Below are 26,281 nucleotides of genomic sequence, written 5' to 3'. Positions count from 1 at the left end.
CAGGATCATTTTGTGTATATCCTGTGCCAAACCCAGAATCAGCCATTTTCCCAAGGAACCCTAGTTCCTTTTTATTGGAAAATGGTATTAGAAGCCAAGATCTGGGGCCAGGTGTGTCCATTGCTATTGGGGTGGTGTTGCTTCTAGCCCTTCTCAGCTGACAGAGCAAGGAGATACATACAGGTGTATACTGTTTCTATACGTAACTGTCTATGTCTGTATTAAGCTAAGCATGAGTTCATTCTGATGTCTTCAACTCTAATCCATTACCACATGGATCAGTTCTGGCCTCCTCCCTTGCTCATCTGTAACCTCTGGCCTCCACCATCTACCATCCATTTACTTAATTGTTCAATTCCAGTGGACAGGTATAGTGGTTTCAGAATTGTGAACCCATACCCCTGTGGGAAACGACATTATTAACTAGGGTACAGTGCTTAAACAACAGTTCCTGTTGCCTTTAGTCTTACAGACTCCATTCACTCCTGAAGTTATGTAGGTCCGTACCTTATTCCCCCACCCCCTTCAGCAAGGTTGTTTTGCACATTTGTACTACATTTAGGTTCTTTTGTCACATTCTGCATACCATCCTGGATGCCTCAATCTCCTAAGTGATTTTTTTAACACATACATTTTTTACATATATTAAGGTTTACTCTTTGATCTGTAAAGTTCTATGGGTTTCAACAAACGCTTAATGTCTTGTTTCACCATTATGATATCAGACAGAATACTTCAGCAACCTAAAAAACCGTTTGTGCTTCAACCTCCTCTACCACCACCAACCCCTGGAAATCACTGACCTCTTTACCATCTCTTGAGTTTTGCTTTTTCCAGAATATCATATAATTGGAATCAATTATGTATGTAGCATTTTATGGCTTCATGACATGCTTCTTTCACTTAGCAATATGCATGTAAAATTAATCCATGTCTTTTTGTGGCTTCATAGCTCATTTCTTTTTTTGTTGTTTTGTTTTTTTGTTTTTTTTGCGGTACGCGGGCCTCTCACCGCTGTGGCCTCTCCCGTTGCAGAGCACAGGCTCCGGACGCGCAGGCCCAGTGGCCATGGCTCACGGGCCCAGTCGCTCCGCGGCATGTGGGATCTTCCCGGACCGGGGCACGAACCCGTGTCCCCTGCATCAGCAGGCGGACTCTCAACCACTGCGCCACCAGGGAAGCCCCATAGCTCATTTCTTTTTGATGCCGGCTAGCATTCCACTGTATGGATGTACCACAGTTTATTCATTCACCTATTGAAGGTTGCTTCCATTTGGGGGCAATTGTGTATAAAGCTGCTAGAAACATTTGTGTTTGTGCAGGTTTTTATGTGGACCTAAGTTTTCATGTCAGTAGGATAAACACCTAAGAATACTACTGCTATGTCATATGGTAAGACTAGGTTTAGTTTTGTAAGAAAGTACCAGACTTTTCCAAAGTGGAAAACATCTTTCATTCCCATCAGCAATGAATGAGAGTTCCTACTGCTTTGTATCCTCACCATCAGTTTGTATTGTCAGTTTTTTAAAAAAAAAATTTAGCCATTCTAAGAGGTGTATAGTTGTATGTCATTGTTTTAATTTGCAATTTCTAATGGCAATGCCAAGCATCTTTTCATATGCTTATATGCCATCTATATATCTTCTCTGGTGAGGTATCTGTTCAGATCTTCTGCCCACTTTTAATTAGGCTGTTTGTTTTCTTATTGTTGAGTTTCTGTTTGTTTTCTGAATGTAAATCAAATTTCGGTGCATGACAAAAACCCTTTATAATCTAGCTAGAAACCTCTTTCTTCAATCTGCCCAATGATCCCTGAAGACTACTCACACTGCGCTACTCCAGAAAGCCTCTCCTCCTCCCCTTTATATCCTCTTGCACCAAGTCAGTTTGCCTCTGTGCTTTTACACATGCTTATCCTTCTACCTGGAAACCTTTCCTACCCTTCTTTTAAGCAGAGTGTGTCGCTCCTTCCTTTTGCTCTGAGAGCACTTGGAACATCCTTTTCAATGTTAACCATCCCATCATAGTGCAATTATTTGTGCACCAGTCTTTCTCCAATCCTAGGTTACGAGTTTCTCAAGGGGAAAAGGCAGGTCTTATCCATCTTCAACAACACTCGACCCCCAGCTCCAATGTGAGGGCTGGTTAAGCAAGATTCAGAATGACATAAAGATATCCATGCTTATCTCTGAGTTCTTCATATATCTGTTTGGAAGAGTAAGATCCTCATTCTGTCTCTACCAGAGAAAGTCAGGTTGGCCTCAGTTTCGCTGTTTTCTTACAAATCCAATCCACTTTCTTGAATCTTGAGCTTTCATCTACATACCCATAGTTCTTGCCCTTTAGGGTGTCTCAGAATTACCTGGAGGGCTTTTTAAAACACAGATTGCTGAATCCCATCTCCAGAGTTTCTAATTTAGCAAGTCTGGACAGGAGCTTGAGAATTTGCATTTCTAATGGTTTCCAGATGATGCTACTATGAAACCACACTTTGGGAACCACTGGTTTATGCCATGTGTTCTTGCCGTGGTTGTTCTGGGTTTTTCTAACACTTAGAAAAGACTTTTGAGGTAGCTGTGCTTGGTGAGAAATTGAAATGGGCTTTTAAAAATGTTGTGAGTTGAAATGAGAGCCATACAAGTTAGAAAAAAACATCTTCAGTAGTTGTTGAAATGATTAAGACTCTATCCATGGACCAGATGAAGATGTCTGGAATGTATTGAAAGAAAGAAAGAAAAATGTCCTTGGAAAGCAAACTAAGTGGACGCACACAGGAGGTAGGGACAAGGCGGGTGGGGGACCTTGAGGATTTTCACCGTTAGATCTGTAAACTTCAGTATTGTTTGAATCTTTTACCAAGAGAATGTTATTCACATATTTATTGGGTAATTAACAAAAGTGTTATTAGGACTACTAGAATCTGATCCTTAGGAGGAGTGACATTTTCTACTGCAAGAGCTAGACAGAATAATATACTTTACTTTCTCGGTTCTCAGTGAAGGCCCATCAGGGGACACTTGGCATAGTCTGGAGACATTTTTGTTACCATTCGGGTAAGAGGGAGTGGTGCTAACATCAGGGTATAGACCAGGGATGCTGCTAAACATCCTACAATACACAGGACAGCCCCCTGAGTCAAAGAACGATGCGACCGAAATGTCAATAGCGCCAAGGTAGGGAAATCCTTGTCTCGTGGAATTGGGCTCACACCAGTGATTCTCAGACATTTCAGAGATGTATCACACTCTCTTGGTTCCACAAGATTTCTCATGTCTCATAAAAGTTATAGGAAAGTACATTTAAATTTTAGCATGAATTTAAATTCACTTTGAACTGCAAAAAATAAAAAGTAACTCCCTTTTAAATAACCAACAATAAGTGAAGGTTCAGTGGGTAAGTGGGGTTGTTTATTTTTCAAAACCAGGAGGGAGTCACTGCCATAAACCATTCCAGAGTGTGATTGGTGGGAGAGGCCATGGTCTGAATCAGTCATCAGTGCCCACCCAGAAACGTCATCACACAGACATCAGGGGCGTATGGCCTGGGACCGAGCTGGGAAGAGAGGGAGAAATGCTGCCAGGCAATAGGGTGATTCTGCCTGATGTCTCCCTAGCCCTTCCAGAGCGAACTGTAGAATCACTGCTCTCTCTCAAGAGCTACACTAATTCCAGGCAGTTTCCTCTGGTCAGTAATAATCTAGCAATTTCAAACAAACACATATATCTATGTTACTCAGATTCAATTAGCAGCTCAGAAAACCAGATGTGTTGCCTAGCAACAGCATCCTTCTCTCTCCTCACCTTCCACATCCCCTAGACTGTGGGTTGCCCTTTTGTGACCTTCCTAAAACAGGCAGCTTAGCATAGTGGTTAAGAGCCTCCCAGAAGTAACTTAACCATAAAAGTAATCTTAACCATAAAAGTAATCTTAACAATAGTGGTTCCTAGACTCCCAGAAATGGAACACCTGGGTCCTGAATCCTGGCTCCACAAACTAGCTGTGATGCCTAAACTTAGGCAAAATTACTTAACCTCTCAGTTTCCTCATCTATAAAATGGAAATAATATTATTACCTCGAACAGTCTTGGTGGGGATTTAATGAGTTCAAATACAGATGATGCCCAGAGCATAACAAACACTCAATAAATGTTAGCTCTTATTTTTCTCTACCTCTTATATCCCTCTTCAGGGTTTCCTTTTAACCAGATTTCATCAATACAAAATGTTAGGGGATGGTGAGGGATGGGAACTCACAGTATCTTTTGCCCTAAAACTGCTTTATCTGGCTCATCCCCTCGTATACACAGAATCCCCGTTCCCTCGCACTTTTGTCTCCCACAAAGAATAACAATTTGTTTCCAAGCTCAGAAAAAGTCTTATATTCAGATAGCTTCTTTCTATACAGGAATAGCCCAGACATTCTAGAAACCAAGAACTAGGATGCTCCGTTCCTGTATCTTTCTTTAATGAAGATTCTAGCTAGTTGATTATAATTTTTCTTTTGGAGTATTAATTAAAGGTACCCCCTTGATCTGCAGAGACTGATGTACTGTCAGCCGTTAATAAGTGAAATAATTAAGCTTGCATTCTAGATTATCATCGTGAGTAGGCTGGATAAGTAGGAGTTCCCAGCAAATCTTTAATTAAATCTGAAAAACTAAAACTAAAATAAATAACGCAACTGGATATAGTGCTGCTGGATTTTTTTTTTTTTTTTTTTTGCTGTACGCGGGCCTCTCACTGTTGCGGCCTCTCCCGTTGCGGAGCACAGGCTCCGGACGCGCAGGCTCGGCAGCCATGGCTCACGGGCCCAGCCGCTCCGCGGCATGTGGGATCTTCCCGGACCGGGGCACGAACCCGTGTCCCCTGCATCGGCAGGCGGACTCTCAACCACTGCGTCACCAGGGAAGCCCAGCTTTTGTTGTTTTTAATGACAAATTTGCCAAATTTACCTGAAAACAATTCCTTGAACAGAAAGTAAGGCTTGAGTTGATTTCTAAGACCCCTTTCAAATAAGATAAAACAGACCAGCTGTAATCTCTTCTTCTATCTTTGTTTCTTAAACTTCAATTATCTGAGCACCTTTTCCCAAAATTATCCCGTGTCCCACATGAGCTGTACTAATTATTTATTTTTCCCCATAAGTCAACCCAAATCTTAAAGTGTATGTAAATTTGTTTGAAAGGAAAAGCTATATAAAGGGAAAACTTTTGTTAATTTCCAAATAGAGGGTAAATGTAAAAAGTGAATATCATGAAAATTAAACTTTGTACATTTCTTTAAAATAAAAGTTGTTTAAAATATCTTTTAAATTATTAATTGAAAATAATAATGGGGAAATACAAGTAATAATGCATCTAATTTATTGACACTGTAGGAAAAATTTAATATGTGCTAGTTCACTTAGTTTAATTTTTATAATGACTCTTCAAAGTAAATGTGATCCCCACTTTTACAGAAGATTCTCTGAAACTCAAAGGAAAGAAGTAAATTGCCCAAGATCCCAGAGTTGGGGTGGGCAGGGCAGGTCCATGTGAGGCCAGAGCTCTCAAGGACTGCAGGATGGGGTTCCCCCACCATTTTAAATCCTCTCCCCTCTCCTTCATCCAGGCCACCCTTCCCAAGATTTCTCCTGAAATCCTGTGCCCAAAGTCCTAAGTTACACACCAATGACGGGTTTTCACCAAGATGTGGTTGGACTTTCAGGCCTTTTGTGCCAAAAAGAAAAATTAATATTTACATCAGAAAAAAATACTGTTATTTTACAATTTTCAGTGTCCTTTTAAGTCGAGCAGATTCTTATGCAGCTGGTTAATGAGTATGAGATGGAAACAGGAGGCTGGGCAAGAGCTATTTCTGACCGAGAAAAGAAAAGGGGGTGGGAGAGAAGTAGGGGAGCAGGGGAGGAAGGTAGAGGTAAGAAGCTGCTCTGGGGAGGAGAGATGAGACAGAGAGAGAGAAGAGGGAGAGAAGAGGGGAGAAGGTGATGCTGCCGCTCAGGGAAGACTCAGAGGAAAAGACAGAAATATTTAGAGGTACTTTATGAATTTTTTTCCATGTGCTGTGTCATGTCATTCATCTTCTTCCATGTCTGGTTCTGGGGTGTTTTTTTTCTAATACATTAAAAATAATCACAATACAACATCAAGTGTTTATCTGTGTATCACCTGAAATTATCCCGCACCCCTCCTGTAGCACAAGCACCACGGGAAACAGCCTCAGATGATCTCACCACTTCTGTGGCTTTAATTCCACCTCTAGCATGATGACTTGGAAATTCATATTTCCAGCTGACCTCTCCCGGGAACTCCAACTACCCACCTGACGCAGCCACTTAGATGTCTAATATCATTATTTCTGCTCTTGCTACATTCCAGACACACTGGCCCACCTTTGCTGTTCCCTCCACCCTATTCCCTTCAGGGCTTTGCCTGCCTGGCTTCTAATGCTCAGATCTCAGCTCAGATATACCTCCTCAGAGAAGCCTTCCTGGCCCATCCTAACAGAAGCACTTCTCCCCCAGTTACATCACCCTACCAATTACAAGACCACCCCATCAACTACATTCCCTTATTTCCTTCATAGCACGTGACAATCTACACATTTTGGTTTGTCTTGTTGTTTGTTTATTTTATATCTCCATCTGCTAGAAGATAAACTCCATGTGGATATGAATTCTGTCTTTTTTACTGAAGAGGAACTTGTACTTAGTAGGTGCCCAGTATTTGTGGATTTAATGAATGAATTAATCTATGATGACTGAGATGACTGACAATAAATGATTCTATGAGGAGAGTGTCTTCAGGCTCCTATCACCATTGATATGGCCACATACTAATGAATAAAGATTTTATAGCACTTTACAGTTTAAAAGCACATTCTCCTAGGTTATTGTTATGGTCTGAATGTTTGTGTCCCTTCAAAATTCATATGCTGAAATCTTAACCCCAAAGGTGATGGTATTAGTAGGTGGGGTTTGGGGGATTAATGCCTTGTAAAAGAGGCCCCAGAGAGACCCCTAGCTCCTTCCACTATGTGAGGACACAGCCAGTGGATCTGGCTATGAATCAGGACGAGGGTCCTAACCAAGATGTGACCATGCTGGCTCCTTGATCTTGGACTTCCCAGCTTCCAGAACAGTGAGCAATAAATCTGTTATATATAAGCTCTGTCATCTTAGCTTATACATTTAGCTTAGTTTAGACTGGCCTGTGATAGTTTGATAGCAGCCCAAACAGACTAAGACAGTTATCTGTATCTTTTTTCCACCAGCACCTATCAAGGTAGATACTAATTTTATCCCCACTTTACCCTTAAGAAAACTGAGGTTAAACAGGTATATATAACTGGAGGTACACTAGATGAGAAACCTGTAAAGCTGTCTGAAGTATGGACAATGCCAAGCAAACATACCTGTTGTTCTACCTAGTTTCCCTGAACTCTCCTGGTTTTAGTACCGAAAATCCTACATCCTGGGAAAACCAGGAAGTTGATCACCCTATCTTAAATTGTAAATTTAAGACCTTAGATACTTCATGTAATCAGATCCCTGGCCATCTAAAGTTCAATGACTAAAACATGGGGGATGGGAGTGGGGATGGCATTTAGAGACTAAAGACATCAAGTTCCATAATAGTTGATGAACCCACCTAAACTGCTTTCAAAGGAATTCTGGGAGAGGAAGTCATTAATAACCTGAAAAGGAGCAGACACTTAGAAATGCCATCTCTGGTCCTACCCTGAAAGATAAAGATGGTAACTACGTCGGCGTGGCTATCCAGCCTCATGCTTTCAGAATGAATCTGATCCACCAAAAATCCAAAAGGTATTTTGGGCAGTAGTGGCACCACCAACTGCAGGCACCCTGACCGAGGGAAACTGGCTTCCTAGCCCAGAAAGGAAAGTTCTTCCTTTTCCAATTCAATACAATTTAACACCTTTTTCAGTACATTGGAATTCTTAACTTAAGCATTCTGGTGAAGTAGCCATAAAAATTTCACAAGTTTGTGTGTGTGTCTGTGTGTGTGTGTGTGTGTGTGTGTGTCTGTGTCTGTGTGTGTGTGTGTGTGAGATAATTATTGCATAGGTGGCATTGTTTTCTCATCTAGGTAGAGACTGAAGTGTTCATTCAAGTCATTGGGTAATTGAAGTGAAGCAATTATGTGTCACATTTTGAAAGAGGCTTTTTAAAAAAATCCACCCCTAGATGATTTAGACTTAATTATCTTGTCTTTGCAGCAGCTGAGTTCAAGCCTCAAGTGGAAAGCGCATCGACTTCAAAGGCAGAGGGAATCAAAGGTGCTCCCCAGCTTTGGATACTTCCTCTGCTTGAGGTAAGAATCATGAACAAACTTCAGGTCTCTGCCAGTGCACAGTCTCCCAAGGGGAACTACCTTGTTGCTGGAGATGACCCAGATCTGGTAGGACACCTTGAACAGCCCCCTGTCACGTATCCTGAATTATTTTTGTCTGCCTAGGTTTTTCTGTTTTATTTCTTTTTTATGTCACTCACACAGAAGACTAACAGCTCTAAGAAAGAAACAAGAATTGGTTTGGACTACATGTTTAGTTTTGCATCCTTCAGCAGTGCTAAAAGTGTTGCTCAGTAGTCTGGACTTATTTTTGCCTCCATTCCAGTGGGGCACCCAGCACAGAAAATTCACACTTGTCTCTCAACTGGTGTGGTTCAGATTAAGGAACCGCTGTGATCTCTGTGCTTTGGGACCAGGTCTTAAACCATATCAGTGACCTAGATCCTGCCAAGCAAAGGACCTTCCCATCTGCCTGAATTGTTTAACTTGTTTGTGTTAAGTATAGAGTTTGGGGGGTGAGGGAAGACTTGGTGTAAATTTTCAAGGCCCTTGTCATTAGAGATCTTGGTATAACATCAGATGTGTGTGCTGAATCCCTTGAAATATTCTCCAGTTCTGCCCATATTCCATACCTGTTGATATAGACATTTTACCAATGCTATTATTTGTCTTAACTGTTAGGTTGGAATATTCTTATAGACTAGGCTTCTTTAAACCAATTGAATTTAATTTCTCAAACTTTGCCTCTATTTTAAAGGCTACATTTCATTCATTCATCAGTCCTTCTTAATTTTTCCAGAGTCTGTCAAAGCTCTCCTTCATGAGTGGTAATGGTAAGTTGATCTGTCTCAGCAATTTTCTGAGTTGTACTTGAGTGTTCTTATTTCCGGTCATCAAAATGGCTCAAGTAAGAGCCAAGTAATTTACAAGTGTTATTCTGTCTGAACATTGGTATGGCAATGCAGTGACTTCTCAGGTTTCGAATATTGGAAAGAAGCAATTCCTCAGAAGCAAAGAAATAGGTAACTTGCTAGCAGGTTTTTAAATCATCTTGGATTCCTTCTTTTAACAGGCAACTTACCCTGCCCTTACTTGTCCGCCAAATTACCTAACCTTTTAGGAGTCATCTCCTGGCTTGACAAGTTTCTATTCCTCCCCTGCCCATAAATTATCATCCTACCCAAACAATTCAACTGAAAGTTACATTCAATCCGTCCCTTTAGAGCCCAGTAATTTTATTCACTCATAAAATTTCTAGAGGAAAAATATGTGTTTTCTATGTGCAGTTTTGAGTTCCTGGATCTCCATCAAAGCAGACCACTTCAGAAACTTCCTTTAACCAAGAAGTGAAAACAGGTTTTTCGCTGCTGGAAGGGAATTTAAAACTCCATTCGTACCCAAGAAAATACAAAGGGATTTGCACTTTGATGCTTGAAATTTTCCGGATGCTTAATGAATTTTTCCACATATAAGATGGCATCAAGCAACTCCTATTTAAGATTCCCAGATTAGAATGAAAAATCTAGCACTATCAAGTCATTAAATGAAAGAAAACCGTAAACACTAGAATTAAGAGCCAAAAGAACAGGTTTGATTCCCAAGAGTCTGACTTATTATGTGATCTTGGACCGGTCATTTGGACTCTCTAAGCTTGTGTGTCCACATGTCTAAAATGGGGGGAGGATGATAGTATTGTCGTGAGTTTTGTGAATGGTGAAGAAATACAAACTTATTATTTTAATTGTTCTTCCATTCACAAGTAATACCTCTGCTTTGGTTTATTGTGCTTTTTCACTGTAGAAATGGAGAGCTATTTATATGATGGTTTGGTTTTCTCATTTCTTTCAACATTTTCTAGAACCTTCCTTAGTTCACCAGAATCTTGTAAGCCAGTCGGTTGGTCAGTTAGCAAATATTTCTTGATATATGCCAGGCAGAGACATAATTTCTACCTTACTTTGCATACAGTCTAATGGATATAGACTTTTTGGTCTAACATTCTTTCCCATTGCTTTCCACTACTCTGAAAATATTTTCCTCTTTTAAAAAATCCCCCTCTTGTGATAACCTATAATGGAAAATAATCATATATATATATATATATATATAAACTGAATCGCTTTGCTGTACACCTGAAACTAACACAATATGGTAAATCAGCTATACTTCAATAAAGAATTTCTCTCTTATGCCTGCCTAGGCAGGACACATCCATTTACAATTCTTTGCCTACAGTGATATTAGCATGACTACACATCAGTATGGCTCACCATTTGTTAAAACGTGGAAATACTTCTATACCAGTTGGTAAATAGCCACTAATCTAAGCCCCAGGAGTGTTCCTCTCACTCCCACAATCCCATCCATCTCTACCTATCCCCCTCTCAAGGACCCTGGACCACTCCCAGGACAACTAAAGGATCAAGGAAGGCCTAGAACAGATGGCAACTGGACCTAACTTCTGCATCTGTTCTGAGTATAAGGTGGTGTTGATCTCACCCTGCCTCCCAGAATGTGGAGGACTTCACGCTTGTTTATCCCACTCCTCACATTTCCTCCAGCCCTCAGATTACTCGTTGCTTGATCAGAGACCCTCCTCTCCTACTGGAATTCCTTCCCCTCAGCTCTCACTCTCATTCCTCAGTGTTGTCTTCACCCTGAGGCTGCCCAGCTTCTTCCTGTAGACTGTCCTTTATTACCCAAACCAACTCCATAAAGCTGAGACATCACACTGAATGCATAAGGCCATAGCAGTTTTAAAATATTGAAAGACCTTAGTATCTAATAATAAGTAGTCACTACTCAGAGTCCCCCACCCCAGCCCCCAGCGTAGGCCAGCCACACTGGCCACCCCTCCAAGATTTCCTCTGTGCTGCCCACGATCCGGTACCTAACCTCTCCGATCCTGCTCCAGAACTGTGGCCAACATCTGTTCTGATGGGTAAATGTGCTCCGCTAGTGCATAAGTGCTTTGTTAACCACCTCTGCAAAGAACCATAATATAATGTAGAGTGAAATGAGGGCTATTCCTTTACTTATGATTCATTGATTCCTTCTACCAGGACTTATCAATCACTCACTGTGTCCAAGACACCAAGCAAGCCAGGCTCTAAAACCTCCAAACCTGATGAGTCCTTTGCCCTCATGGCACTTACATTCTGGTAGGGGAGACTGACAATAAGTAAAAAATAAACATAGACGTGTGAATAAATATATATTTTGACTGAGGGTTCAGAAGGAAATGAGATTAGCTTAGGGAAGTCAGAAATGGCTTCAGAAAGAAGGCTATGGTTACAATGGACCTTAAGGATGCACAGGGTTTCTGCAGGCCTGAGTAAAAGGGAACAGCATAAGCATGGATATTAGTCAGGAAACATGGGGTGAGTTTGGGAACTTGTCTGGACAGGGATGGGCAGGGGGAGGGATTATACGGAGGAGGCTCCTGGGAGATCAAGTGAGAAATGTAAACAGGTTGACTGAGCCAGCCTCTTCTCACACCTGAAGATGGATTCATGAACTACAGAACAGACACGTCAGGACCCTAATTCTCAACCCCATGGCCGTCTAGCAAAATGCCCTCATGAGCATTCACCAGTCTGAGCATAGGCCCACTGTACGAGCGGGGCAGCTTGTGCGCTAGACAAAATGCCGACACAAGGGATGAGTGGAGCCTCCTTTTCTCTCCCCACCAGGCTGGATACACTAGTGTGGGATTTTCCTAGAACACTTTCTTCTGGCCCCACTTTGTGCCAGAGGCTGGTATATCTCCAGAGGGCACCTTTTCTCATTTCACACAAAAGCGCAAGATAGGCTAGCAATAGCCCTACTCGGACACTCCCTCCCTTGACCAGACTGCTCTGCTCCTTTCAAATAAATTCTCTGGAACACCCCTTCGTCTGCATTATCCCTTTCCTACCTCTCTGGCCTTACCCGAGAGCACACACAAACCCCTTTATCAAACTTCTTGCTTATCTTGGCCAAGCCCAGACGCTCACTCTCTCTCTCTCTCTCTCTCTCTCTCTCTCTCTGTGTGTGTCTCTCTCACACACACACCCCTCTTACAATGACCTTTGCCTTCATCTAGACTGCTCCTGAGTCCCAACCCCTCTATGCATCCTTCCCTGCCCAGCTGGCCTGACTCCTTGCTCTGTCTAAATGCACAGCTCCTACAGCTTCCTCTTCCCTGACCACACCCACAAATGCTTCCCTGATTTGTTTCATGTTTGTGTGTTAACTCCATGGGTATCTGTGTGAATGCAGTAAGGATAGCTCACCCAGCTTGTAAACTCCCAGAACTAGAAACAAGGCCTGTAAATGTATACTCACTCAGCTGTGAGTCTCATTAAAAGAAACCTGTCACTGTTGCTGTTGGTACCTCTGCTTCATTCATCAAGAAAATGGAGTGACATTAATTCATCAAGACCATTAATTCAATAAGTATACATTGAACACTTACTCTGTGTCAAGCTCTAGGAATATAACAGTGAATAAGATGTGGCCTTTCTCCTTGAAGAAGATGTTTATTAAGTTTTTCCATGTGTCTACTATGTGCCAGGCATTGTACTAGACTCTGGAGTTATAGAAGTAAGATAGACAAGTAAAGACAATCACATTGCAGGATGGTACATATTAAGATCAAGGACTGCACTGAGTACTGTGGAACCTCAGAAGGCATACCTGGCCCACTTCATGTTTCAAGGAAGAGACATTCATTCATTCATTCAATCAATCAATCAATATTTACCCATTAATTATACTACATCTTATAGTAATTAAGTAATTTATGTTAGTAAATTATACTAACATAAAGATATTAAAAAAATATATTTACCCATTGCCTACTGTGTGCCAGTCGCTGTTCAAGGTGCTGAAGTGATGAAGTCCTTCACCATGAAGCCTAAAAATTCCAGTAGGAGAGACAGAAAATAAATAAGATCTGTAGACTATACTAGGTGATGACAAGTGCTTTGGAGAAAAGTAAAGCAAGGGAAGCATGGGGAATATCGAGGTCATGGGGGAGGGTGTTTCGTATAGAGTGGTTAGGAAAGGCTTCACTGAGACAACACTCAAGATACCTGAAGAAAGTGAAAGGCCCAGCCATGTGGTTATCTGGAGGGTGACTCTGTCAGGCAGAGGGCACAATAAGTGCAGAGACCTGGGGTACAGGCTGCTTAGAGTGATAGGAAAGATCAAGTCAGCCGGTGAGGCTGGGGCCAGGTGAGCCAGGCATGTGTGCTAAGGAAGGTCATCGAGGAGGTAGAGGTGTGGGCAGGGCAGGGCCTTGAGGTTGGTGGAAGGGCTTTGGCTTTTATGCTGAGTAAGATGGGGAACCACTGGAGGGTTTTAACGGGAAAGGGGGTGGGATGATGAGGTCTGACTTTCATTTTCCAAGGCCCACTCTGGTGTGGAGAACAGCCAGAAGGGGGCAAGGGAACCTGAGAGACCAGTAAGGAGGCAGTTGTAAACATCCACATGAAATGATACTGGCTGGTGTAGTGGCTGGAGGGATAGTGGTGGAAGAGGTGGGGCTGCCTCCAAGTCCATCGTGTGTCAGAATGGCCTGGTGAGGGGAGCTTTCACAGAGGGAACATTGGAGCTGGCCCTGGAGGATGCATTCACCAGACAGATGTGGGTATGTGACCCAGAGGCAGAGAGACAGAGAAAGAGATGTATGTGCATGTGTGTTTACATTGGGAGGGTTATCGAAAAAGCCCTCAATCATGAGAGAACTGACAAATTGAAGAATAGCAAATAGCTCAGTGTGGCCAGCTCAGAACACTACCACTTAGACAGGAGGAGAGATGGGAGCTTGGAAGAAGTTTGGAGCCAGTTGTGAGCGGCCTTGATTGCCATGCTAAGAGCTTAGACCTGTCTGTCCTGTGGGCCAAGGAGAGTCATCAAGGATCTTTAAGCAGATAAGTGGTTGCCTCACATCCACTGAGGCCACCTTTCCAAACTACTGACTCATTTGTTCTAAAACTCAAGAATTCCCCCATCCCACCCCCATTATCCTTCCCAAGGCATATCCAAATTGCTATATCTTTTGTAAGGCTCTTGTATTGCATTGCATTATATCTTACTGTGTTACAATCATCTGTGTGTGTATGTCTGATTCACCCACTATTCTGTGGGAAGCAAAGGTCAGGGGCCACACATAGGTCATCTCCACATCCTCAGCACCTAGAATACGTTCCAGTGTGTTCAATAAATGATTACTGGATGGATGGATGGATGGAGCAAGTTCTGGAAGTAAGCAATGAAAGTGAGAAAGCCTAGAAATGCTAGATGGAATTGGCCAATGAAAAAGTTAAGAATAATAAAGGGACTATAAATGTTGACTAATTGCAGATGTGTACAAAGATGGTCCAAGTCCTCTGGGGATGTTTCCTCCTGTGGAATCTCTACATCTCATCCGCTCAGACCATTTACCCTGGAATCAAGGCGAGGGCTACTCAGAGAGCTCTGGACTATGGTGAGTTGGATGCTTTCAGAAGCCAGGCTGTACTCACCTCCCAGGTGTAGTCTGTGACCCAAAATCCAGAAGCTCAGATTGGTCTGTCTCATGACTGAGACAAGCTCTACAGTGGGGTGATCCAGAGCTACTAAGATGGCTGGGGGAAAGGTGTTGTCTAAAAAATAATCACCTTAACAATAGGCATATCCAAACATCGTCACAGATTCATATTTTCCCTCTCTCTCTCCCCCGCACATGCATACACAATGAACATCTTAGAGCATATAAAGTACTTGGAACAGAATCTCACAATAGCAAATGCCCAACAAATATTACCTACTGTTATTTTCACATATGTGAACAGACACCTCCACAGTTGCTAATGTCCCCACGTTACAGATGAGGAAAGTGAAGGACAGAGAGATTTTGTAACTTGCGGAGTCACACAGCTAGTAAGTGAGGGTTGGGATTCAAACCTAGGCTGTCTGATAGTGCCTTCGGTTCCATCGTTCCATCCTTTACATTCTGTCTTTACTTCTCCATATTACAGTATTATTCACAGTATTATAGAGGATAAAATCTGCTCTTCTTAATCTCCAAAAAGGATAGGATAAGTGGAAGTGAGCTTAAGCTGTAAAGGAAGGGGTATAAGCAAAACTTCCTCCTTGAGAAGGTAAAAATGAAAAGATCATTCTTCATTACTAAGTTACTTTTCTCAAGCTCTTTAATGTGGAAGAGGGCTCTGTTTCTCCACGAGCTCAGACAAATGCGTTCTGTGGTGCTATTATATAAAGATGGGTTTATTCCAGGATTAAACAAAAGCAGTGATTGCTAACCTTTTTGGAGTGCTGGGATCCTTCGAGAATCTGATTAAAATGTGAACCCTGGGGCTTCCCTGGTGGCGCAGTGGTAGAGAGTCTGCCTGCCAATGCAGGGGACACGGGTTTGTGCCCCGGTCCGGGAGGATCCCACATGCCGTGGAGCGGCTGGGCCCGTGAGCCATGGCCGCTGAGCCTGTGCGTCCGGAGCCTGTGCTCCGCAACGGGAGAGGCCACAGCAGTGAGAGGCCCGCGTACTGCAAATAAAAAAATAAAATGTGAACCCTGGAAAATTTTCCCCTAAAAAATGAGATAGATACACATACACATGACCCACTCACAATCTTTCATTAGAATTTCACGGGCTTCAAGTGTTCCCAGCAGTCCATGGACCTCCAGTCCAAAATCCCTGAATTTAAAGAATCTAGGAGGGAAAAAGGACAATGTAGAATAACTGTCTGGAACCGGCCATCAGGCATAGATTCTGCAGCCAAATCGCCCAGATTTGACTACTGGCTCCCCCAGATCTTAGCTGTGTGACTTAGGCAAGAATTAACCTCTTTGAGGCTCAGTTTCTTCATCTGTGAAATTGGATAACGATGATACTTCGTACTTTTCCTGTAACACTGTCCTGTGTTAACATTCTCCCATGCTGTTAGCTCTGGGTTCTTGGACAATTTTACTAGCCTCTCTGAGGACCAGTGTCTTCTTCTGCAAAGTAGGGACAATAATAACCTTGTTAGAATCCTGTTTTCTCAGTATCTAAGAGCATGGCTTACTTAATAAATTTAACTTGTGTGTTTAATGATATTATGCCATCATCATCTTTGTTATCCATAAACATTTTCTTTGGTTGCTTCACAGGCATTCAAGCTGGGGTGGAGATGATTGAGAAAATGGTCAAGGAAAGAAACATCCCAGATTTAAAAGGTTCTGAATCTCCTAAATTTCTGAAAATTGATTATATGAACTACAAGCTTATAAAGTAAGTAAAAGAGAAGAACCTTTTTAGCAGTGAAATTAATCTTTAAAATCTCAGGGTTGTGGATACGCCACCGTGAGTCCTGGTGTAACACCAGGATGGAGTAGAAGTTAACCAACCTTTGGTGAAAGGCTTATCAGATAAATCACCCAAGAAAAAGGGGTCATGGAGCCGGCATGTGGTGTTTGGGTCAGAACGCGTGGGTCCAAGTCACATCTCTGCTGCACACTCGTTGTGTGTCCCTGGCGCATCTGCTCAGAGACTCAGTGCTCTCTCCTCATTCCTAAAATGAGAGTTCTAATTCGATGCAGATGTCGGCTGTGGGCACCTTGCCCCCAGAATTCTAAATTTAATTCTTGTTCATTCCATTGCTACCCCTACCCCCATAAACTTAGATGCAGAGTTCAATATCAGTCTCACAAACAAATCTGCTCTCACTACATCTTGTCTTATTTTGTAAAGTTTAGTCAAGACTTCAGAGGTCATAGGAGTGGATTACAAGGCACATGCTTTCTGCCCTCTTGCTATCTAGACCTCCTCTCCTTCTCTGGAGCAACGTCAGTTTCTTCCCCTGGGCTCATGCATAGCAGTTTCACCCACTCCTGGGTACCAAAGGATCATCCTAAATACTTTTCCAAGTAATTTTCCCACCAATAAACTTCTCTTCCTAAGAAGAATTCTGGTGGCAGCTATAATCTTTTCTACCATGTTACAGCAATAAAATCAACTGTCAGAATCAGTAAACAATAAAAAGCAGATGATGTAACAAATGTGAAGATACTTCATAAAACTGAAGCTGCTGAACACGGATTAGCTGATATACTTAGTGACAGCATAGACCATCAGTGTAAGAACAATGGAATTGCCACATTGATCCAGATCCTTGTCTCACCCAAGCCAAGGGTTTTGAGATTGTATTTATATTGTTACCCACCCTCTCAGATTGGGTGGACCCCAACTGGGTCCTTCTCATGCCAGATGAATGAGACAAGGTTTGGCAAAGCAGAGCAGAAACTGTATTCGTTGATCAAGGAATGGAGAAGGGAGAGCTCATGCTCTAAAGACACCTTCTCCCCATGGGAGGAAAGTGGGAGATGTTTAAGGAGTAAGAGGCCAGTGCATCATCAGAAACTGGGGAAAAGGGCAGAGATTTCCAGGAACAGTGCTGCATGCACAGTCCCTTGCGCCCGGCACTCATTGTGCCTAGCAAAGTACGAGTCCCCTCTTTGGGCGGAGATCTTAGCATGGTGACGAGGCAAAGGCAACCTTTGGGCGCTTCTATGTTTCCTTGGCACAGACGCTGCTCTTGCACTTAGGCTGGAACTGATTCAGGGCGGACGACTGTAGAGTTTCCTTTGTGGTGTAACTGATAAACATCTTTGACAAACATCAGGTGTTTTGGAACAAGAATAGAAATAGGTTAAAGCAGAGATCTTTCAGCTCCCTGGGGTATGTAGGGGTGATGGTACGAACCAGGAAAAATGTTCAGCCGAATATAACAAAACTAGTGTGACTTAGATGAAATAGGGGTTCATTTTTGTCTCACAAATAAGAAGCTCTGAAGAGAAATTGTACAGAAGAACCTATTTTCAGGGCAGGAATAGAGACACAGACATAGGGAATGGGTGTGTGGACACAGTGGGGAGGATGAATTGGGAGATTGGGGTTGATATATGTGCACTGCCATGTGTAAAACAGATTGCTAGTGGGAACCTGCAGTATAGCGCAGGGAACTCAGCTCGGTGCTCTGCGGAGACCTAGATGGATGAAATGAGGTGGGTAGTGGGAGGGAGGTTCAAGCGGGGTGGGGGTTTATGTATACATATAGCTGATTCACTTCGTTGTACAACAGAAACTAACACTACATTGTAAAGCAACTATGCCCCCCGCCCCAAAAAAACAGTTGAAGAATCCTATTGAAGCCCCACAGTTTCATCAGAATACAACTGTCTTGTATTTTTCTGTTCCCCTATCCTTAACTCTGGCCTCTGGCTTCATTTGCCTCATGGTCTAATATGACAGATGCTCTAATTATAATACAGTCAGCCATTCAACAAGAATTTGTTGAGCACCTACTGTGTACTAAGGCATTGTTCTAGGCATAGGGTATAGTGTAGTGAATGACACAGATACGCCTTTAGTGTCCAGTGAGAGAGATGAACATTAAATATATATTTACAAATCTAATGATTTAATTACACTGATGATAATGCCACAGCAGAAAAACCAGGGTGATTCCTGTAATATAAAGTGAAGGTAAAGATGAGGAGAAACAGGTATTCCCATGCATTGCTAGTGGGAGCAGATAAACTGGTACAATAATTTCAGACCTGTGCTGTTCAAACAGGAGCTGCTAGCCTCATGTCACTATTGAGCACTTGAGGTATGATTAGTGCAACTGAGTACTGGATTTTTAATTTTTTTAATTTCAGTTTTAATTTAAAAACTCACATGATTCAGTTACGGAAGAACTTTTAAGTCTGGAACAATTTGAGTATGTAAGTTTACTCTTTCAATTGAAAATTTTATCAGCTCTAAATACAGGTCAAGAATTTCTGTTGAAAATGCAATATCTAGATTGAGGTACATCATGAATATAAAACACATACTGTATTTTGTTTATTTTTGAAAAAGGAAAATAAAATATCTCATTAACAATTTTTATATTGATTACATGTTCAAATTATAATATTTCCCATTTTTAATGTGTCTAGATAATGTTAAATTACATATACGGCTCACATTATATTTCTATTAGACAGTGTTTGTTTTTGTTTTTTGTTTTTTGTTTTTTTTGCGGTACGCGGGCCTCTCACTGCTGTGGCTTCTCCCATTGCGGAGCACAGGCTCCGGACGCGCAGGCTCAGCGGCCATGGCTCACGGGCCCAGCCACTCCGCGGCATGTGGGATCATCCCAGACCAGGGCACGAACCCGTGTCCCCTGCATCGGCAGGCAGACCCTCAACCATTGCACCACTGGGGAAGCCCCTAGACAGTGCTATTTTAGGAGGTGATTTTTAAGGATTTTTTTAGGCATGCTTTTTGACCCAATAATTCCACTTCTCAGCACCCTCTCTAGAGAAACATCTACACAAACAGCATATATGGGGATGTTCACTGTGGCACTGTTTATAATGCAGAAATACTGGAAACAACCTAGATGTCTACCCACAAAGCAATGATTTTTTTTAATCCATAGCTTAGATTACTCTGCAGCAATTACAAAGAATGAGTTAGACCTATACGTATCAAAATGAAAATATTTCCAAGATACATTAATCTCTACCATCCTCTTTTCACAGTGATCCTCAGGATATTTGACAGAGAATAGGTAGGAAAGGATGCAGAAAAGAGGAAATAACAAATAATCGTTTCTTATTGGCTGTCACATTTTAAAATTTTCCCTAATCTTAGTTCATAACAGTGCCTTCTCCCGTGCAACAGTTATACACAGATGGCTTCATTTTGTCTTCTCAACCTTCCCATGAGTCACACTTCTTTTCAGTGACTGACTGAAAGAGGTTAAGTGCCTTGCCCAAGGTTGTACAGCTGGCACAAAACTTGGCTCCGAGCCCAGTGCCCTTTGCACGATGCACAAAGCGCCATAGCCTCCTGGTTAAGAAGCCTGAAGACAGATTGAGGAGGCTTCCAGGTCTGGTTCTACCACTTATCTATGACTTCAGCCAAGTTTCTAATCTTCTCATCTCTGAATTGCAGATTGCAAAATCAGCAGCAGCCTCATAGGATTATGGTGAGGGTTAAAATGAGGTAACACATGTGAAGTGCTTACTCCAGTGTCTAGCAGGTAGTAATTGCTCAATAGATGGTCATACTAATAACTTAACATAATGCACGTGGCCATCTACCTATGTATGTTGCATGCCACCTACTGCCTCTAGTTACCTGTGTGACGGCTCAGAGAATCCTAGGGGAAGTTAATGCTCTAAAATAAATTTCTCAACTAGGGAAGATACTGTCCACATAGAGGACATTTGGGAGGAAGGCATGCTGTTTATTGTCCTGATGATTTAGGGGTGGGGGGAGGGACACGATTGGCATTTAGTTGGTACATATGCCAAATATCCTGCAATTTGTACAACAGTCCTCTACAAAAAAATAGTTTTCCCATCCAAAATGTTAATGTTAGGCTTCCCTGGTGGCACAGTGGTTGAGTCCGCCTGCCGATGCAGGGGACACGGGTTCGTGACCCGGTCCGGGAGGATCCCACATGCCGCGGAGCGGCTGGGCCCGTGAGCCATGGCCGCTGAGCCTGTGCATCCGGAGCCTGTGCTCCGCAAGGGGAGAGGCCACAACGGTGAGAGGCCCGGCCCGCGTACCACAAAAACAAACAAACAAACAAACAAAATGTTAATGTTTCCCCGCATTGAGAAACACTGGGACAGCTGAAGGGAAAAATAATGATGGCAGTGTTTTGTCTTTAAAGAAACTAAAGAAGTCGATTGATTGTTTGCAAATCTGTTCCTAAACTTGCTCATTTCTCCCCTCAGCTAGATACAAGGGGCTTCCTGCCAAGGGTGTGAGAGGAATTAGAAGGCAGTGCCGTGAGGCTGCACTGCATACCTAAGGGTCCTTCCTCTATAGCAGCAGTCCGAAACCTTTTTGGCACAAGGGACCCGTTTCCTGGGGAGCGATGCGGAGCGGCAGATGAAGGGCTCGCTCGCCTGCCCGCCACTCACCTCCCGCTGTGCGGCCCGGTTCCTAACAAGCTGTGTACCGGTACCGGTCCGTGGCCCGGGGGTTGGGGACCCCTGCTCTATAGGAATTCACAATTGCCCATCTTGGGAGTTCTACCACTGCATTTCCGATTTTGCCTTACTTAGAGATGTGCTGGCTGAGTTGCACTAACTCCTCTGTTTCCTGTTTTACAGCATAAAAATCAATGCCTTTTCACTTCCAAATACTTCACTAGCCTTTGTGCCTGGGGTGGGAATCAGGGCCCTGATCAAGCACGGCACTGCCAACATCAGCACAGACTGGGAAATCAAGTCTCCACTTTTGTGAGTATTCCACTGAGAAGTCTACTGCTGTTCTGGGGGAGACGGAGCAAGAAATCAGAAGTAGATAAAGTTGCCAATGTGTTTGACGTTAGGCTTCTTTCCCTCAGCCATTAACCATCTTTCTCAAGAGCATCTTTCCAGGAGAGATTTAAATCAGAATATCTCTACTGAGGGCAGGGAGGAGGGGGCTGAAAAGCATCCTTCCCTTAAAGGCAGAGCCACTGATCAACATGTCATTTAAGATTTCCTGGGACTTCCCTGGCAGTCCAGCGTTTAAGACTCCCTGCTTCCACTAAAGGGGGCACAGGTTTGATCCCTGGTCAGAGAACTAAGATCCCACATGCCGTGGGCTGCGGCCAGAAAAGAAGATAAAAAAAAGGATCAAATTCCTGGTACGGTTACAAACCACCTACTATGTGTAAGTCACTGTGTGGGTGTAATGTTTCGGTCTGCCTTGGTTGATGCCCCAGGATGACACATTCATTCATCCATTTGGTCATTCAGTATCCATTTACTGAGTACCTACTGACTGTATCCATTTATAAATGGTACTGAGTACCATTCACCCCTGTCTCAAGAACTCCAGTCTCGTAGACGGTAGGGATATAATATGTTCCCCCATAAGAAACATAGATTCATGTATTATTCATTTCTTTGCTGACTCATCAACCATAGATTGAGTGCTTATTCTGTGTCAGGCCATGAGCTAAATCCTGGGGCATGGAGATGAATAGCACCACTCCCTCAAGGAGTTCACAGATGACATCTAAGTGTCACCTCCCCATCTATGCCCCTCCTAAATAAGGTGTGGCCACCTTGACCCCTATGTTCTTCCTCCAAACAAGCATCGTATATGAATGGTGCCTAATACATGCTCAACCACTGTGGGGGCCAGCGCACTCAAGATGAAATAAATGCAAGGTTCCTAGAGCTGTCACCATTCACATATTTGTTACTTCATTTGTTCAGTAAATATTCACCCCTACCTGTTGTAGGTGCCAGGAATCCAGAGGTGATGAAGTTCCTGCCCTCCCGGGGCTTAGATTCTATGGCTAATCAGAGAAACAAGATCCATCTGCACCCCTGCCCAGGCTTGAGTAACCTTGCACTTCTTCTCTCAACAGCCAAGACACAGGAGGAGCTAACTTGCTTCTCTCTGGGGTCTACTTCACCGGTATAGTTGTCCTGGCCCGGAATGACTTTGGTCACCCAATCCTGAAGCTCCAAGACTGCAATGCCCAAGTGAGCCACAATGACATCTCGTTTTCTGGAGAGCTCAGGTGAGCACCCTGGTGGGCAGTGGACAGTCTGGAGCTGGGTTCTCACGTGGCACCTAGGGGCAGTTATGAACTGGCAGATATGATCCTGTGTAAGCCCTTTTGTAATCTCTTTTTTCCTAGTGTCCTGTATAACTCCTTTGCTGAGCCCATGGAGAAACCCATTTTAAAGAACTTAAATAAAATGGTAAGTCTTTAGAGGCTATACAGCCATAGTAACATGCCATCAGCAGCAGTTCTGCCACGCTTTGATTAGCTTTTAGTCAATAAAACTTTCCTGAGCACCTACCGTGTGCTAAGCACCATCTAAGGCACTTTCACACACATCATCCTTTGCAACTTAGTAGTTTCTCAAGTGCCTACTGTGTGCCAAACATAATGGTAGGTGCTAGGGATGCAGAGATAAATAATACAGCATTCCCTCCCTCAAGTCCTCGCCCCAGGGTGGGCAAACAGTCAAAAAGGGTTCGTTTATTGTGTACCTACTACATGCCCAGCACTCTAGGCTAGAGTCTGTTGAGGATATGGAAAAGGAATAAACTTATCTGTTTAGGAAAAACCAGCTCAGACTTGTGAAACTGCAACTGAATAAGTATTAGAATTTCGTACATACTTACATGGTCATTAGGTTGGAATGAGGGGGTTCAGAGAATTGGAAAAATTAAGTAAATAGAGCCTAGGAGTATCCTATCCTGGGAGATATTTTTGGAGAATGCAGGACTTGAACTGAGCCTTCAAATATAGGTAGGAATTGAATAAGTAAGGAACGGGAAAGAAGAAAGAATATTCCCAGCCAAGAGAAACAGTATAAGTTAAGATGGCATCCAAGTATCTTGATGCCAGAAGTCAGTGTCCGAGGAAGGGAAAGATGGAATTGGCCATGTGCCCTGTTTCCATTCCTGACAATAGCTTCCCTGAACGCTTTACCCACATTTCTGGGGAGACAAGGAGAGAGGTGAGGAAGACGGGAAAAGAAGGAAGATTCCTCTCTGGAAAAGAGGGGCAAGGATGGTGTCTGGCTGTCTCCAGCCCCCTTGTGTTCAGTTCAGCACTTGGAAGGCAGTAGGTGCATAGTGAATGTCAGTGAGGAAATCAACACACAGAGACGTCAAGCAGCTTGTCTAACAAGGTTGTCCGGCTGGTCAGGGGACACTGAAGCTTCGCAGCCTTTCCCATCCTTACCTGAAAGGTGCTGAGTGCCAGTGGATGTGCATATTGAAGAGTGCCTGGGAAACAGTGCTGTTGCTTTCAGGGACCCCACACTTGATCATTCCTTTGTTCAAAACAAGGCATGGTCCTTTGGCCTCCGACAAGAAGCCAATAGTTAAGTTTGCCTGGAGCTTGTGTATGACTTAGAGATCGTAGATGCTTTGCTTCTAGGTTCCCTCTGTGCCACTAGAAAAGGCCAAGGGTGCTCAGACCACAGCTGTGTAGCCATGTCAGGCCAGATCTCAAATCCTGCTGATCTAACTCCTGGCAACTCGCTTACCCTCTCCAAGCTTCTGTTTTCCATCTGTAAATAGGGGCCAGTAGTGCCTGCCTCTCAGGACTGTAGTGAGGATGAAATGAGGTTGGCAACAGCTAACATTACTGAATGCTTACTCTGAGCTGGGCAATCTCACGTGGATTGCCTCAATTTCTACTCACAATCACCTGACGCAGTAGATACAGCTATCATCCCCACGTTGCAGATGAGGAAACTGAGGCCAGAGAGTACAAGTAACTTGCCAAGGCATTCAGCCCCAGGCAGCCAGGCTCCTGAGCCTCTGCTAGTAACCACCACACTGCGTGCTCAGCACACTCCTGGCACACGGCATCGAGCTTGATACTCTTCCTGCTTCCTACAGATGTGCTTGGGTCTGATTCAAAATTGATTTTCTAATTCCAAAAGGGGCTCTGATCTAAATAGATGTCTGATCTAATGGGCTCTCCGAGCAGCCCAGCAAGGAAATAAAGGCCCTGCTCTAACTCTCCCTGGCAGGGCCTGGCATGCTGATGGCAGAGGTGGCAGGCAGGGGCATCCCTGCCATTGGGAGAGGCTCAGCCGTGCAGGCAGCAGGTTCCCCAGGTGTCGTAGCACTAACATGGACTGGGGCACATGCCCTGTCATGCTGCAGAGATGAAAGCCAAGGGCTTGTTCTTTTATGGGGCTGAGTGGGTGTGGTCCCGGTTGCTATGAAGTTGAGCCAGCATTCTATGTCATGCCACCCATACATACGGAACCTGAGGCCCATAAGCATCAACTAATTTAAGGGAGAGTCCAAAGGGAGAATGTCTCCTCACTGGAAGGCCTTTGTTGGGGTCTAGGCCCTTAAACAGTGATTTCCAGTACAATGTGATAACCTGCATTTTTTTTTTTATTCCTTTTATGGCCAGCTCTGTCCCATTATCACAAGTGAGGTGGAGGCACTGAATGCCAACCTCAGCATGCTGGAGGGTGAGTCCCAGAACTGTCTCTTCTGGGTGTTTCTCCTCCCACCTTCACACGCAGGTGCTCTCCAGGTGTGCTTTGCTCCAGCTCCCCCATCTGCTTTCCCCTCTGCAAACTAGCACCGCAGGGAAGGTGCATGGGAGGACCTGCCCGTGTGCAGGTCCCGCGCTTTTCTGCTGCTAACCAGCTTCACTGCAGGTGGGGGTGACTTCAGGAAACTAGATGCAAGGCAAAGAATTAAACTGTCGTGAGCCTGAATCCCAGCTCTGGGGCTAAATCCATCCTCTTCAGAATGATGAATGCTCATCCCGACCAGTTATCCCCTGGTTCTAACCCCTCCAGTGGCTCCTATAGCTGCCTTCAGGATCAAGTCCAAATACCTTAACATGGACTGCGAGACCCACCTGCCGTGCTCTGGCTCCCTCTCGCCTCTCTGGGCTTCATCTTGCACCTTTGTCTGCTCCAGCGATCAAACTGCTTCTACCGCCTCACACCTTGCCTCCAGCCATGCTGTCCTCTCTGCCTAGAAGAGCTTTCTCTTCCTCCCCTCCATCCATCTATTCACTCAAGAGATATTTACAGGGCACCCATTTCTTTGCCAGCACTGTGCTAAGCCCCAGGGATGCAGCCCCTTCTGCTCCCTACCCCGCAGGCATCCCTTGTCCTGTTCACTCCTCTTTAGCTCTGAAGGCTCAGCTCAGGCATAGTCTCTCCCAAGAAATCCTACCTGACAGCCCACACCCCAAAGTCCCGCCTCCTCAACGCTCACATGACACTTCGGGGCAGATCTCTCTTTGCACTCCATCCACTTACGGCCCCCCCCCCCCCCCCCCCCCGCCGCCGTCCCCTGCCACGGTATGCTGAGCCCCTGTAATAGGCTGGGTGCTGTTCTTGGTGCTGGGGATGCAGCAGTAAGCCTGTGAGACAGAAATCCCTGCCCTCATGGGGCTAGTGAGAGGAGACAGCCAGCCGGCAAGATAATAAGTAAA

General features: G+C 43.8%; 1 protein-coding gene across 4 annotated transcripts in view; it reads left to right on the top strand.

The window, feature by feature from the left end:
• The first annotated feature begins 8,219 nt into the window (after positions 1–8,219).
• BPIFC (BPI fold containing family C) overlaps positions 8,220–26,281 on the top strand; it is a 42,324-nt gene continuing 24,262 nt past the window's right edge. The window contains exons 1-8 of one of the 4 annotated variants that reach the window (XM_033427537.2): positions 8,240–8,333; positions 9,112–9,145; positions 14,661–14,784; positions 16,449–16,569; positions 21,456–21,584; positions 22,709–22,864; positions 22,985–23,048; positions 25,238–25,298. In XM_033427537.2, coding sequence (XP_033283428.1) covers positions 9,143–9,145; positions 14,661–14,784; positions 16,449–16,569; positions 21,456–21,584; positions 22,709–22,864; positions 22,985–23,048; positions 25,238–25,298 — 658 coding nt within the window. In that variant the 5' untranslated portion in view covers positions 8,240–8,333; positions 9,112–9,142. Of the gene's footprint in view, positions 8,334–9,111; positions 9,146–10,623; positions 10,796–14,660; positions 14,785–16,448; positions 16,570–21,455; positions 21,585–22,708; positions 22,865–22,984; positions 23,049–25,237; positions 25,299–26,281 lie in introns of those variants that run through there. The other 3 variants (XM_004269406.3, XM_033427536.2, XM_033427538.1) reach the window with 3 other exon arrangements.

The sequence above is a fragment of the Orcinus orca genome, chromosome 11 (genome assembly GCF_937001465.1).
Source record: "Orcinus orca chromosome 11, mOrcOrc1.1, whole genome shotgun sequence".
Lineage (NCBI taxonomy): Eukaryota > Metazoa > Chordata > Mammalia > Artiodactyla > Delphinidae > Orcinus > Orcinus orca.
The sequence above is the reverse complement of the archived record's forward strand: the minus strand, read 5'-3'. Positions and strand labels throughout refer to the sequence as shown.